The sequence below is a fragment of the Saccoglossus kowalevskii genome, chromosome 2, assembly GCF_978046115.1.
Source record: "Saccoglossus kowalevskii chromosome 2, keSacKowa6.1, whole genome shotgun sequence".
In the NCBI taxonomy this organism is placed as follows: Eukaryota; Metazoa; Hemichordata; class Enteropneusta; family Harrimaniidae; genus Saccoglossus; species Saccoglossus kowalevskii.
The window spans coordinates 35,289,149-35,306,211 of NC_140642.1; the positions used below are offsets into that span (position 1 = coordinate 35,289,149).

Sequence of the window (17,063 nt, forward strand, 5' to 3'; positions counted from 1 at the left end):
CTAGTGTCTACTATTAATATATTGGTACTGTGGTACTAGTGTCTATTATTAATATATCAGTACTGTGGTACTAGTGTCTACTATTAATATATCAGTACTGTGGTACTAGTGTCTACTATTAATATATTGGTACTGTGGTTCTAGTGTCTACTATTAATATATCGGTACTGTGGTACTAGTGTCTACTATTAATATATCAGTACTGTGGTACTAGTGTCTACTATTAATATATCAGTACTGTGGTACTAGTGTCTACTATTAATATATTGGTACTGTGGTACTAGTGTCTACTATTAATATATCGGTACTGTGGTACTAGTGTCTACTATTAATATATCAGTACTGTGTTACTAGTGTCTACTATTAATATATCAGTACTATGGTACTAGTGTCTACTATTAATATATCAGTACTGTGGTACTAGTGTCTACTATTAATATATCAGTACTGTGGTACTAGTGTCTACTATTAATATATCAGTACTATGGTACTAGTGTCTACTATTAATATATCAGTACTGTGGTACTAGTGTCTACTATTAATATATCAGTACTATGGTACTAGTGTCTACTATTAATATATCAGTACTATGGTACTAGTGTCTACTATTAATATATCGGTACTGTGGTACTAGTGTCTGTTATTAATATATCAGTACTATGGTACTAGTGTCTACTATTAATATATCAGTACTGTGGTACTAGTGTCTACTATTAATATATCAGTACTGTGGTACTAGTGTCTACTATTAATATATCAGTACTGTGGTACTAGTGTCTACAATTAATATATCAGTACTGTGGTACTAGTGTCTACTATTAATATATCAGTACTGTGGTACTAGTGTCTACTATTAATATATCGGTACTGTGGTACTAGTGTCTACTATTAATATATCAGTATTGTGGTACTAGTGTCTACTATTAATATATCAGTACTGTGGTACTAGTGTCTACTATTAATATATCAGTACTGTGGTACTAGTGTCTACTATTAATATATCAGTACTGTGGTACTAGTGTCTACTATTAATATATTGGTACTGTGGTTCTAGTGTCTACTATTAATATATCGGTACTGTGGTACTAGTGTCTACTATTAATATATCAGTACTGTGGTACTAGTGTCTACTATTAATATATCAGTACTGTGGTACTAGTGTCTACTATTAATATATTGGTACTGTGGTACTAGTGTCTACTATTAATATATCAGTACTGTGGTACTAGTGCCTACTATTAATATATCGGTACTGTGGTACTAGTGTCTACTATTAGTATATCAGTACTGTGTTACTAGTGTCTACTATTAATATATCAGTACTATGGTACTAGTGTCTACTATTAATATATCAGTACTGTGGTACTAGTGTCTACTATTAATATATCAGTAGTGTGGTACTAGTGTCTACTATTAATATACCAGTACTGTGGTACTAGTGTCTACTATTAATATATCAGTACTGTGGTACTAGTGTCTACTATTAATATATCAGTTCTGTGGTACTAGTGTCTACTATTAATATATCAGTACTATGGTACTAGTGTCTACTATTAATATATCAGTACTATGGTACTAGTGTCTACTATTAATATATCAGTACTGTGGTACTAGTGTCTACTATTAATATATCAGTACTGTGGTACTAGTGTCTACTATTATTATATCAGTACTGTGGTACTAGTGTCTACTATTAATATATCAGTACTGTGGTACTAGTGTCTACTATTAATATATCAGTACTGTGGTACTAGTGTCTACTATTAATATATCAGTACTGTGGTACTAGTGTCTACTCTTAATATATCAGTACTGTGGTACTAGTGTCTACTATTAATATATCAGTACTATGGTACTAGTGTCTACTATTAATATATCAGTACTGTGGTACTAGTGTCTACTATTAATATATCAGTACTGTGGTACTAGTGTCTACTATTAATATATCAGTACTGTGGTACTAGTGTCTACTATTAATATATCAGTACTGTGGTACTAGTGTCTACTATTAATATATCAGTACTGTGGTACTAGTGTCTACTATTAATATATCAGTACTATGGTACTAGTGTCTACTATTAATATATCAGTACTGTGGTACTAGTGTCTACTATTAATATATCAGTACTGTGGTACTAGTGTCTACTATTAATATATCAGTACTGTGGTACTAGTGTCTACTATTAATATATCAGTACTATGGTACTAGTGTCTACTATTAATATATCAGTACTATGGTACTAGTGTCTACTATTAATATATCAGTACTGTGGTTCTAGTGTCTACTATTAATATATCGGTACTGTGGTACTAGTGTCAACTATTAATATATCAGTACTATGGTACTAGTGTCTACTATTAATATATCAGTACTATGGTACTAGTGTCTACTATTAATATATCAGTTCTGTGGTACTAGTGTCTACTATTAATATATCAGTACTATGGTACTAGTGTCTACTATTAATATATCAGTACTGTGGTACTAGTGTCTACTATTAATATATCAGTACTGTGGTACTAGTGTCTACTATTAATATATCAGTACTGTGGTACTAGTGTCTACTATTAATATATCAGTACTGTGGTACTAGTGTCTACTATTAATATATCAGTACTGTGGTACTAGTGTCTACTATTAATATATCAGTACTGTGGTACTAGTGTCTACTATTAATATATCAGTACTGTGGTACTAGTGTCTACTATTAATATATCAGTACTGTGGTACTAGTGTCTACTATTAATATATCAGTACTGTGGTACTAGTGTCTACTATTAATATATCAGTACTGTGGTACTAGTGTCTACTATTAATATATCAGTACTGTGGTACTAGTGTCTACTATTAATATATCAGTACTGTGGTACTAGTGTCTACTATTAATATATCAGTACTGTGGTACTAGTGTCTACTATTAATATATCAGTACTGTGGTACTAGTGTCTACTATTAATATATCAGTACTATGGTACTAGTGTCTACTATTAATATATCAGTACTGTGGTACTAGTGTCTACTATTAATATATCAGTACTGTGGTACTAGTGTCTACTATTAATATATCAGTACTGTGGTACTAGTGTCTACTATTAATATATCAGTACTGTGGTACTAGTGTCTACTATTAATATATCAGTACTATGGTACTAGTGTCTACTATTAATATATCAGTACTGTGGTACTAGTGTCTACTATTAATATATCAGTACTGTGGTACTAGTGTCTACTATTAATATATCAGTACTATGGTACTAGTGTCTACTATTAATATATCAGTACTATGGTACTAGTGTCTACTATTAATATATCAGTACTATGGTACTAGTGTCTACTATTAATATATCAGTTCTGTGGTACTAGTGTCTACTATTAATATATCAGTACTATGGTACTAGTGTCTACTATTAATATATCAGTACTATGGTACTAGTGTCTACTATTAATATATCAGTACTGTGGTACTAGTGTCTACTATTAATATATCAGTACTGTGGTACTAGTGTCTACTATTAACATATCAGTACTGTGGTACTAGTGTCTACTATTAATATATCAGTACTGTGGTACTAGTGTCTACTATTAATATATCAGTACTGTGGTACTAGTGTCTACTATTAATATATCAGTACTATGGTACTAGTGTCTACTATTAATATATCAGTACTGTGGTACTAGTGTCTACTATTAATATATCAGTACTGTGGTACTAGTGTCTACTATTAATATATCAGTACTGTGGTACTAGTGTCTACTATTAATATATCAGTACTGTGGTACTAGTGTCTACTATTAATATATCAGTACTGTGGTACTAGTGTCTACTATTAATATATCAGTACTGTGGTACTAGTGTCTACTATTAATATATCAGTACTATGGTACTAGTGTCTACTATTAATATATCAGTACTATGGTACTAGTGTCTACTATTAATATATGAGTACTATGGTACTAGTGTCTACTATTAATATATCAGTACTGTGGTACTAGTGTCTACTATTAATATATTGGTACTGTGGTACTAGTGTCTACTATTAATATATCAGTACTATGGTACTAGTGTCTACTATTAATATATCAGTACTATGGTACTAGTGTCTACTATTAATATATCAGTTCTGTGGTACTAGTGTCTACTATTAATATATCAGTACTATGGTACTAGTGTCTACTATTAATATATCAGTACTATGGTACTAGTGTCTACTATTAATATATCAGTACTGTGGTACTAGTGTCTACTATTAATATATCAGTACTGTGGTACTAGTGTCTACTATTAATATATCAGTACTGTGGTACTAGTGTCTACTATTAATATATCAGTACTATGGTACTAGTGTCTACTATTAATATATCAGTACTATGGTACTAGTGTCTACTATTAATATATCAGTACTGTGGTTCTAGTGTCTACTATTAATATATCGGTACTGTGGTACTAGTGTCAACTATTAATATATCAGTACTATGGTACTAGTGTCTACTATTAATATATCAGTACTATGGTACTAGTGTCTACTATTAATATATCAGTTCTGTGGTACTAGTGTCTACTATTAATATATCAGTACTATGGTACTAGTGTCTACTATTAATATATCAGTACTGTGGTACTAGTGTCTACTATTAATATATCAGTACTGTGGTACTAGTGTCTACTATTAATATATCAGTACTGTGGTACTAGTGTCTACTATTAATATATCAGTACTGTGGTACTAGTGTCTACTATTAATATATCAGTACTGTGGTACTAGTGTCTACTATTAATATATCAGTACTGTGGTACTAGTGTCTACTATTAATATATCAGTACTGTGGTACTAGTGTCTACTATTAATATATCAGTACTGTGGTACTAGTGTCTACTATTAATATATCAGTACTGTGGTACTAGTGTCTACTATTAATATATCAGTACTGTGGTACTAGTGTCTACTATTAATATATCAGTACTGTGGTACTAGTGTCTACTATTAATATATCAGTACTGTGGTACTAGTGTCTACTATTAATATATCAGTACTGTGGTACTAGTGTCTACTATTAATATATCAGTACTGTGGTACTAGTGTCTACTATTAATATATCAGTACTGTGGTACTAGTGTCTACTATTAATATATCAGTACTATGGTACTAGTGTCTACTATTAATATATCAGTACTGTGGTACTAGTGTCTACTATTAATATATCAGTACTGTGGTACTAGTGTCTACTATTAATATATCAGTACTATGGTACTAGTGTCTACTATTAATATATCAGTACTATGGTACTAGTGTCTACTATTAATATATCAGTACTATGGTACTAGTGTCTACTATTAATATATCAGTTCTGTGGTACTAGTGTCTACTATTAATATATCAGTACTATGGTACTAGTGTCTACTATTAATATATCAGTACTATGGTACTAGTGTCTACTATTAATATATCAGTACTGTGGTACTAGTGTCTACTATTAATATATCAGTACTGTGGTACTAGTGTCTACTATTAACATATCAGTACTGTGGTACTAGTGTCTACTATTAATATATCAGTACTGTGGTACTAGTGTCTACTATTAATATATCAGTACTGTGGTACTAGTGTCTACTATTAATATATCAGTACTATGGTACTAGTGTCTACTATTAATATATCAGTACTGTGGTACTAGTGTCTACTATTAATATATCAGTACTGTGGTACTAGTGTCTACTATTAATATATCAGTACTGTGGTACTAGTGTCTACTATTAATATATCAGTACTGTGGTACTAGTGTCTACTATTAATATATCAGTACTGTGGTACTAGTGTCTACTATTAATATATCAGTACTGTGGTACTAGTGTCTACTATTAATATATCAGTACTATGGTACTAGTGTCTACTATTAATATATCAGTACTATGGTACTAGTGTCTACTATTAATATATGAGTACTATGGTACTAGTGTCTACTATTAATATATCAGTACTGTGGTACTAGTGTCTACTATTAATATATTGGTACTGTGGTACTAGTGTCTACTATTAATATATCAGTACTATGGTACTAGTGTCTACTATTAATATATCAGTACTATGGTACTAGTGTCTACTATTAATATATCAATACTATGGTACTAGTGTCTACTATTAATATATCAATACTATGGTACTAGTGTCTACTATTAATATATCAGTACTATGGTACTAGTGTCTACTATTAATATATCAGTACTGTGGTACTAGTGTCTACTATTAATATATCAGTACTATGGTACTAGTGTCTACTATTAATATATCAGTACTGTGGTACTAGTTAGGCTATTAATATATGAGTATCATGGTATACTAGTACTAGTGAAAGACAACCTACCTAATCCTGGTAGCAAAGCCAGTACACCTGCCAGATGATCTTTCAGTACTGACTGTTGTCATTTATTGTCCGTACTGAATTGACCATTTTCCGTTCACTGCGAGAATCACGCGTTATGCGTGAAATCAAACGTAAAAACAGGACAAACAAAGGTCATAGCGTCGTAGTGGCGTCAAACATCGCGTGGGATTCGACAAACGCGAAAGTATTTCTGGGAACATTTCCATGCTTAATATTGTGCTGTCCACATTTGATGATAGGCAATTTTGATTAAGTAAGACTATTCGAAAGCAATATTGCTCTGTCGAAGATCGGCCGGTCGATGTGAGCTACGAAATTAAGAAATTCGAGTTCAAAATCAAATCGTTCTATTTTTGCGGCGGACGTTCGACGTGCGTCTTTCATGCGTTGTACGGAAAATCACCTATTCAGCAGCACTTGAGCATTTAACTTGTAAGCCTACTAATTCACACACATATCCTATAGCTGGAACTGATGAATCCAAACCTTGCATACCATTAAATTTATCGGAATCAGTAATAACATGGAATTGAAACACTAATAAATAAGATATAAGGTTATCTCCAATATAATGTTTATGTAACTGTGCATACACTTATTATTGTAAGACCTTGCTCTGCTGAAACAGCTGCTATATTTTCAGGTCACTTGTATATTACTATTGTATGTAATAACAACATAATTCTATATGCGCATGGTCTTAACGTTAAATACACAATGGAATTTGTGCATTATAAAATGGTTGTTTTTCAGTGGGATATCAGTCATATTTCCATGTAGTCCATTGTTCTGAGACTGTACAAACATACATTACACATATAATAATCACTTGTGGCTACTGATGTCATGCTAAGAAAAAATATTGTAGGATTATTTATAATGCAGTAAAATCAATTCATACCGGTATTTCAAGTTTATCAACTAATTTTGTTTTTATTTCAGTTATACGATAATATTGGCGCGTTATCCATGGATAGTTATTATATTAACTGTAATCTTAGTAACAATCTCTGCCGTTATCAGCACTATTTTTTATGACTTACCGGACTTCTCTGATCCTCAAAAGGTAAGTAAACATCTTGCATTTCTAATGAAAATGTACTTTTCATGCAAGTCTGTGCATATTAATTAGCTAATTTGTAAGATAATTATAATTGGTTATTCTTCGTCTAGTAATATCTCAGATTTCATTGTAACATGATATGCATGCATTGGGATATAATCCAGATCAGATTACTTTTTGGTTTACATTTGTGAATGTTTTATATAATTGAATAATTTTTCATGTGAAATGTAATAAAAATAATTTTTTTAACATGGTATCCAGTTTATTCAGATCATTAGGTCAGTGGTATGATGAGAAATTATAAATCAGAAATAGATCCAACAATACATTATGTATTTGCACGTGGTATGTTATTTACGGCCTACTTTTATCAGCGGGTATTCAGTTGATTTGGTGACAACAATAGCTATTGTCATTTTTATTAATTACTTAAAAATACTTCAATTTCACTTGGAATTAATTTTTGCTATTTCGCTGAAGGAATGATTCAGTGAAAATAAAATCTATATACCTTTTTTCCTATATTTTACATTCAATTTGTCAAAAATCAGTGAAAATAAATATAAAAATAAAAAGTCATTTCAGCGAAAATTAATTCCAGGTAAATTAAAGTGCTGTGTTGTACCAACGCAATTCTTTCCGGTAACGCAATGCAGGAGTGAATAATCGATGTCGAAGTACGATCCGTTGGAATTGATTTCAGCGAATAAACGACATGGTTTTTCCACAAGTAACTAGCCATTTTTGAGAGGTAAACTGAATATGGCATGAAATATTTACCGCATTTTACTTGTATTAATAGGTCATAGTCAAAGCGTAGTTTACGCACGGTTACCGTGGTGTACGTATTCACAGCGGTCGATATCCATACTGTATCGTATAAAAACGATTACCAAGATTCATTACGCAAGACCAAGTTTTAAATTAGTTGCATTTTGAAGGGGTGGGCGCTTTGCCAAATGTGACCCCAAATATAAAAATTGCGCAAAAGTGGGGGATGGGCACTTGCCTGGGCATGAGCGCTAACACGTTCGAGTACGGTAGCTTGTATATGTATTGGTTATCTGGGATTATGCACACACACATATACAGAGAGGATGGGTAGGGTTTTCTGCTTGTCAATTTCAATATTATGGATTACAATGTACATTGCTTTGACATTGTAACTTTTAATACACACATGTAGCATTTCTGTTTTGTTTATTTCACAATAGATGGTGACTGTGTCATGTCAATGAATTGTACAATACTCATATTTGACTCATGATATATCGACTTTCTGTTTAGTGACCGCTTCCTAACATTTTCAGCACCAGTTCCTTCTTTTCATCACAAATTCGCAAAATAATAACTGAAAATTGAATTAAGTTTTGTCTGTTGGCTCCAAAATTAGAATTTATTTCTAAAATTATTGAAGAATATAAGAAAAAAAAGTGCAGAAAAATGTGGGCAAGAAAGTCTGGTGGTAAAAAGGCTAATAAACTCATTGATTTTGATTTTGTTTCTTAGGGATTTGAACCTCGGGGCACAGCAGTCAGTAATCGTTATATATCTTGGGATAACCTTGTGAAAAGTACTAGAGATGGCGAGGAACTCTCACTATATCCTACCAAGTATGCTCAGGAAATAAATGAAAATTACGAAAATGAACTTGATGATTCTTCCTTCTCTGATTATTCGGAAATAAATGAGGAATATGAAAGAGCATTTAACAGCAGCTATGAAAGCAATGTTGAATATGCTACAACTAACAAGAGTTTTTGCTTTTCCTCTCATTCACTTTCTGGTAAGTTTTATGATAATAGGGAGTTCATTAGCTTCCCCATTGATGTAGTCGATCAGAGCTATTCATGTTACTGATTGGTTGTTGTCATCATTGTCATTTTCTCATAACTTTGCAGGAAGACACTTTGAGATATGTTCATATCATGATGATAACTTGGTTTAATTTTAGTGAATATTTTTGTTATTTTCAACTTTTTTTTGAAAGTTGTTTGTGCAACTACTTTGATGCTTTGTATAGTTTGCGTTGAAATTTGTTTATTTCATGACAGGAACTCAAACTTTAGTGAATACTGAAAAACACCTGATTGCCTTAATATTGTATATGTAGGTTGTATATGTAGGTACCTTGAATGAACCGCTATCAGACTTGTTTATTTCGCAATAATAACTTCAAATCTCTAATTTTAGTGCTCATTTCTGTCATCTGTGAAAATGTCATTTTCAACTACTTCTTGAAAACAGCTAGCTTTCTATACTGAACTGATTTATATAGGGAACAGATATCGACTGCTGACTCAATAGGGTGTGAATACATAAACTAATTTTAAATATTTCGTATTTAGTCCCCATTTCGGACGTACGTGTAGTCTGAAATCTGGGACTATTAATTTCGGCCCGTCTGTGCGTCTTAAGCCATTTCTCAGACTAGCTTTGACCAAGCTTGTTCAAACTGAACATAAAAATAATGTATATTGATGAATATATGCAATTTGATCAAATATGGCCGACTGGTGACCATTTTGGAGCTAAAATTTGCTGAATTCTGTCCGCAAAAGGTTCTGAGAGATGGATTTTATTCAAACTTTGTATCATGATCATGCATACTGGTTTACAGTTGCACGTCAATTTGTTTTTGACAAATGCGAGTTTCTAAAAAATGTATACACCTGTCAACAGAAAGTTTGAAATTTAACTGCTTAAAATCTGTCTCAGACATGTTGGAATTAATCTATGATTGTGCTTGCACAGTCTACTGACTGCATGTACACGTATACAACTTTGATTCTTTACAAGGCAGCTCACTGCATACACGCTTGCAGCAACAAGATACAAATTAGTTCAGTGTTAAACTACATTCAGGATGTCATTTCAGGATTAAATGTGACTTTACATTAAAGATATAGATGTTTTGTACACCATTGGTGTGTGGGGGGGGGGGTGCTCTATAAATTACAGTTCATGGTTTGTTGAATTGCCTAATGCTCTAATAAAGCTCACATTATTTGTTTAAATTCAGTATAATGCTGGCATTCACCCAGTGAACCAAATATTTTCTGCAACAACAGAATACATAACTATAGCCACAAATAATCCCCATAATTGCTACTAGTGATGGACTTTGTATTTAATACAGAACAGGGACTCACTGTACATTCTCATTACTTGTTTCACTTAATAATATGCCTTCATCCAATTTCATCAACATACAGAAGTTCTTTAAAAGCTTTCTTGATGACCTTTGACTGCCTTGGCCAATTTCATTCAAACAAAACTTAGATTACTGATTCCTATGATTCCCATTTGTTGTGTGATTTGGTTCAAACTGGTTGACTAGTGGTATTTGTCCTTAATTATTTCTCAGACAACTGATTTTGGTATGAACAATACACATGTTTTGTTTTGTTATTTGATTCAAAAAGTCCGACTGGTTTATTTGTGGATTATACAATTTTGTGTGATATGAGAAAATGATCTTATTCCTGGAGAAAGCTATTTAAAGTAACACCAAATTTTTAACATGCTAAATACTCCCCCAACATTTACAAAGTCACTAAAAATTGAACAGGGACTATGTCATCGACAATGACTTGTTTACTAATAAGTTAGGGGTCACAAAATCTGTTTAACAAAGGTCATGTAGCATGAAACAAACAATCACAAATTTGACCAAGACACTCTTTTGACATGGTGTACTTTTATTTTGTAGATATGGCAAAGATGGTGTTTGGACCAACTGCTAATGTTAATCTATTCACTGTAAGTGCAATGAAGTCCATGTGTTCATTAGAAGAGGAGCTGATAGCGTTAGATTCTCCTTGTCTTTCTTGGTCGTTAGGAAACTCTGTTGCTGTGTTTAATGGGAAATCATCATGCTTAAATATTACTGATGAGGATGTGGATAAGATGTTAGAGACTTTACTGAATTGTGAAGGATATTATAACGATGGTACATTGCATGATGACTGTTGGCAGACATCTCAATGCAGTGTTCCTACCTATTGTGCCAAGTATAATATTGTGTACAATATTTTTCATTTTCTGACCAGTATCAATTTTAAGCCATCAGAAGGGACAGTAAAAACCGCTATTACAGTGTTGCCTGTATATAGGTATAATGATGATCTAATTGAAATATTTCAGAAAAGTTTTCCAGACGGGAAACCTGTCAGTGATGGTATAAGTACTGTCACTTCCCTTGATTTTGAAATTAAATCTGACATATTTTCCGACTATTTATTAGAAGATTCTAAATATGGGGTAATTGCTGCCTGTACCATATTACTTTTCATGTGGTTATACATTGGATCAATTTTTATCGTTCTAATGGCTGTACTTTCCATGTTTTTTTCTCTAATTTTTGCATACTTTATTTACACGGTTGTATTACAGATCTTTTTCTTTCCTTTTATGAATATGCTTGCCTTTGTTTTGTTGATTGCCATTGGTGCTGATGATGCCTTTGTTTACTGTGATATATGGAAGCACACTAAACAGGCCAATGCACAGAGCACTAAAGAGTCTATAATTGGCAAAGCATTACGGCATGGTTTTCTTACAATGTTTGTCACTAGTTTTACTACTGCTGCAGCACTATTTGCTAACATTGTCAATCCAATTACATCTATTCGCTGTTTTTCCATCTATACAGGCATAGCTATTTTATGTAATTTTATTCTGACAGTGACATGGTTACCGGCTGCAGTGTCATTGCATGATATATGCTCTGCATTCCTATGCTGCAAAGAACATTCCCCCATTATGAAAAATTTACTTGTTAGTACATGCTGTACAGGTGTTCGGAAAATATCCTTCTTTTTCACAGAAACTGGAAGGATTTTTTTTGATAAACTTCTTCCATGGTTAGTGATCAAATTCCGGTACTTGTGGCTAATCATGCTATCACTGTTCACTATTGGGGGTTTTATAGTGGTCTTTGTAACTCCGAAACTTTCTCTACCAACAGTGAATGATCTCCAATTGTTTACATCATCTCACCTTTTAGAAACATATCAACTCAAGTACAAAGACAGATTTCACTTTGAAAATGTGCAAAATAAGGAGATATATGGCCAAGCACCAGTACGCGTTGTCTTTGGTATTGAAGCCAATGATAATGGCGACTATTTGGATCCAGATAACTTTGGAAATGTAACATTTACGTCAACATTTGATGTTTCAACTGCTGCGTCACAAGAATGGTTACTTAATTTCTGTGCACAGTTGAGAAATCAATCATTTATTCTCACATCACAGGGTGTACAAATTGAAAATTGTTTGATTGAAACGTTTAAATGGTGGATGGATAGTCGGTCATGTGAGCGTCGAAATGTACAAGGTGATCTGATTAATATGTCACCTTGCTGTCAACAATCTAGCTTTCCGTATGATCCAGAAACGTTCACACACTGTCTAAAAGTAGCTATTTTAGAATTAGATTCAAATCCTTATTTTAGTTTGTTTTCAAATTCTCCTGGTGTTCGCTTTGGTGAGAATGACACCATCAAAGCTATTATTTTAGAATTTGAAAGTATTTATTCATGGACTTATTCGTATGATATTATCAAAACGTTTTGGGACTCCGCGGACAGCTGGATTTCCAAACAAATAAAAATGGCTCCTGCAGGCTTGCGACATGGATGGTTTGTGAGCAATGTATTTGATTTTTTTGCATTGCAAGAGAGTTTATCAAGTGGTACAATAGTAGCACTGTTAACGTCCTTAGCAATTGTATTTATTGTAATGTTATTAACAACACGTAATATATTATTAAGTATGTATTCTCTGTTAAGTATATTAGGAATTATAGTTGTAACTGTAGCATCACTAGTGTTGCTAGGCTGGGAGTTAAATATCTTTGAGTCTATTAGTGTTTCCATTGCTGTAGGTCTTTCCATAGATTTCACTGTTCATTACAGTGTTGCCTATAAACTTGCTTCTAATAATGACAGAGAATCGCGTGTAGTGTTTTCAATCTCACAAATGGGTTCTGCCATAACGATGGCATCATTTACTACATTCGTCACTGGAGCTCTGATGATGTCATCAAGTGTACTCATTTATTCACAGCTTGGCACTTTTCTTATGTTAATTATTTCAGTCAGTTGGTTCTATTCAACTTTTTATTTTCAATCTTTGTGTCGAATGTTAGGACCCCAGGGTGAGTGGGGACAGATTCCCCTGCCTTGCCATTGGTGTGGTAAAAAACAGTCTTCTCGGTCGTTAGAGACTCATGAACTTCCAGCATTGGTTGTGGAGTCAGGTTGTCATGCCGATCAAATAGTGGGGATAGACAACACAGTAAAGACTACGTCCAATAGACCTGTACAGAACGCAGATGACAGTTTATTGCAGACAAGTAGTTCTATCAATGAACCAGCTGTTTTACCAAATACGTGTCCAGATACTCCAGATATCTGGATAAAAATAGATCATATCTGAGTTTTTTTTTTATCTAGTTGTGTATTGTACAAATTATGTTTTTTATATGTGTATATATGTTGAACTCTCATTTATTTTTTAATTTTTATCCACAAAGTTGAAAAATATGTGGAAAAACCTTAATTTTATGAAATGAATTTCTTAATAATAAATTGCAATACTTTCATCATTATCGTAATTGGTGTAATCTACATCTGACAATTGGTGAAAAGTTCCCTTAAAATGTTAAAGCATATTTCTTTCTTTTTTCAGTATTTTCTATATTTCATGTGAACACTGAATGACAAAAAATGTTTTTTGTTGTTGCTATTTTGACACCTAAAATGTTGATTAATAAGAAAATATCAAAAAACTTTTGATGGCAGGTTGTGCATGCCCCGGTCAATTTTTCCAACATTGAACATCACATTACTATTCATTGTGTAACCTTTCACTCATTTTGTTGATCCAAATGCGAATATATCGTTACATATTCATCCAATTTGTTTGTTGCAATGAAACTTCATGGACATCCTTCATCTATGAAATCAGCTAAATATAAACAGGGAATATGTCATTGACAATGACTTGTAAATAGAGTACACTTACAAATCCACTGTATTGTTTAGAAACTCATCTTTCAATCAACCATCGCATGCTTATGTCGAATGGGTCAATGGGAATTACTAGCTTTGTAGTGGTTCAGTATCAGTTTTATGTAAATATTCTTAAAATTAAATAGCATGTTGCATTTACATCCAGTTGTTTACGCTAACACATTTGTTTATTCGCTGCTTCTAATTGAGGTGAAATTGTGTTGTACCCATTTTAATATTCTGATCCACTGTAATTTATTTCAGTTTTGTATATATTCTTGATTTAAAACAAATAAATATGTTTGTGATTTATACTGTTCATTTCTGTTGTTGAAACTTTTCTCAGCAATAAATCATATCTTAATATGATGTTATCTAGTTATTCATATTGTGTATCTATTCAGATTCATATTGTGTATCCAGATTCATATTGTGTATCTATTCAGATTCATATTGTGTATCCAGATTCATATTGTGTATCTATTCAGATTCATATTGTGTATCTATTCTGATTCATATTGTCTATCTATTCAGATTCATATTGTGTATCTATTCAGATTCATATTGCGTATCTATTCAGATTCATATTGCCTATCTATTCAGATTCATATTGCGTATCTATTCAGATTCATATTGTGTATCTATTCAGATTCATATTGTGTATCTATTCAGATTCATATTGTGTATCTATTCAGATTCATATTGTCTATCTATTCAGATTCATATTGTGTATCTATTCAGATTCATATTGTGTATCTATTCAGATTCATATTGTCTATCTATTCAGATTCATATTGTGTATCCAGATTCATATTGTGTATCTAGTCTGATTCATATTGTGTATCTAGTCTGATTCATATTGTGTGTAATTTCAGATTCTATTGTGTGTAATTTAAGATTCATACTGTGTATTTATTCAGATTCATATTGTGTATCTATTCAGATTCTGTTGTGTATCTATTCAGTTTCTATTGTGTATTATTTCAAATTCATATTGTGTAACTATTCAGATTCTTTTGTGTATCATTTCAGATTCATATTGTTTATTCAGATTCTGTTATGTATAATTTCAGATTCATATTGTGTATCTATTCAGATTCTATTGTGTATATTTTCAGATTCATATTATGTATATTTCCAGATTCGTAATTTATTCTAAAATTTTATATTTATTTATTACTCAATCATTGTAGCTTAGTATGTTTGTTTTTAGAGAATAATGCAAACCAAACCTAAATCTGTTTCCTCTTTCATGTATATCTGCCTGCATAAGATTACATAATCTATGCGAATATTATTACTTTATTTGGACTTTCTCATTTAAGATTCATGGTCATTGATCAGATGCCACAGACAGTGGCTGGAGGCTTTCAGAAGGCTTCATTTAAAAATATCCGACTGAAATGAAACATTGAATTTAAGTGAATAAATAACAAACAAATCGATGACCAGAGTACCATATATTTAACATCCATGATCAAAGTACCATTTATTTAACATCCATGACCAAAGTATCATATATTTAACATCCATGACCTAAGTATCAAATATTTAACATCCATGACCAAAGTATCATATATTTAACATCCATGACCAAAGTATCATATATTTAACACCCATTACCAAAGTATCATATATTTAACATCCATGACCAAAGTATCATATATTTAACATCCATGACCAAAGTATCATATATTTAACATCCATGACCAAAGTATCATATATTTAACATCCATGACCAAAGTATCATATATTTAACATCCATGACCAAAGTATCATATTTAACATCCATGACCAAAGTATCATATATTTAACATCCATTACCAAAGTATCATATATTTAACATCCATGACCAAAGTATCATATATTTAACATCCATGACCAAAGTATCATATATTTAACATCCATGACGAAAGTATCATATATTTAACATCCATTACCAAAGTATCATATATTTAACATCCATGACCAAAGTATCATATATTTAACATCCATGACCAAAGTATCATATATTTAACATCCATGACCAAAGTATCATATATTTAACATCCATGACCAAAGTATCATATATTTAACATCCATGACCAAAGTATCATATATTTAACATCCATGACCAAAGTATCATATATTTAACATCCATGACCAAAGTATCATATATTTAACATCCATGACCTAAGTATCATATATTTAACATCCATGACCAAAGTATCATATATTTAACATGCATGACCAAAGTATCATATATTTAACATCCATTACCAAAGTATCATATATTTAACATTCATTACCAAAGTATCATATATTTAACATCCATGACCAAAGTATCATATATTTAACATCCATGACCAAAGTATCGTATATTTAACATCCATGACCAAAGTATCATATATTTAACATCCATGACCAAAGTATCATATATTTAACATCCATGACCAAAGTATCATATATTTAACATCCATGACCAAAGTATCATATTTAACATCCATGACCAAAGTATCATATATTTAACATCCATTACCAAAGTATCATATATTTAACATCCATGACCAAAGTATCATATATTTAACATCCATGACCAAAGTATCATATATTTAAC

At 31.9% G+C, this 17,063-nt stretch overlaps 1 protein-coding gene across 1 annotated transcript in view; it reads left to right on the forward strand.

Moving 5' to 3' along the window:
• Positions 1-15,912, forward strand: part of LOC102809043 (protein dispatched homolog 1-like) — a 31,264-nt gene extending 15,352 nt beyond the window's left edge. Inside the window, exons 2-4 of the mRNA XM_085495024.1 lie at positions 7,325-7,448; positions 8,958-9,234; positions 11,161-15,912. Of these exons, the coding sequence (XP_085351150.1) occupies positions 7,325-7,448; positions 8,958-9,234; positions 11,161-13,892 (3,133 nt within the window). The 3' untranslated portion in view covers positions 13,893-15,912. The remainder of the gene's footprint in view (positions 1-7,324; positions 7,449-8,957; positions 9,235-11,160) is intronic.
• Positions 15,913-17,063: the final 1,151 nt, after the last annotated feature.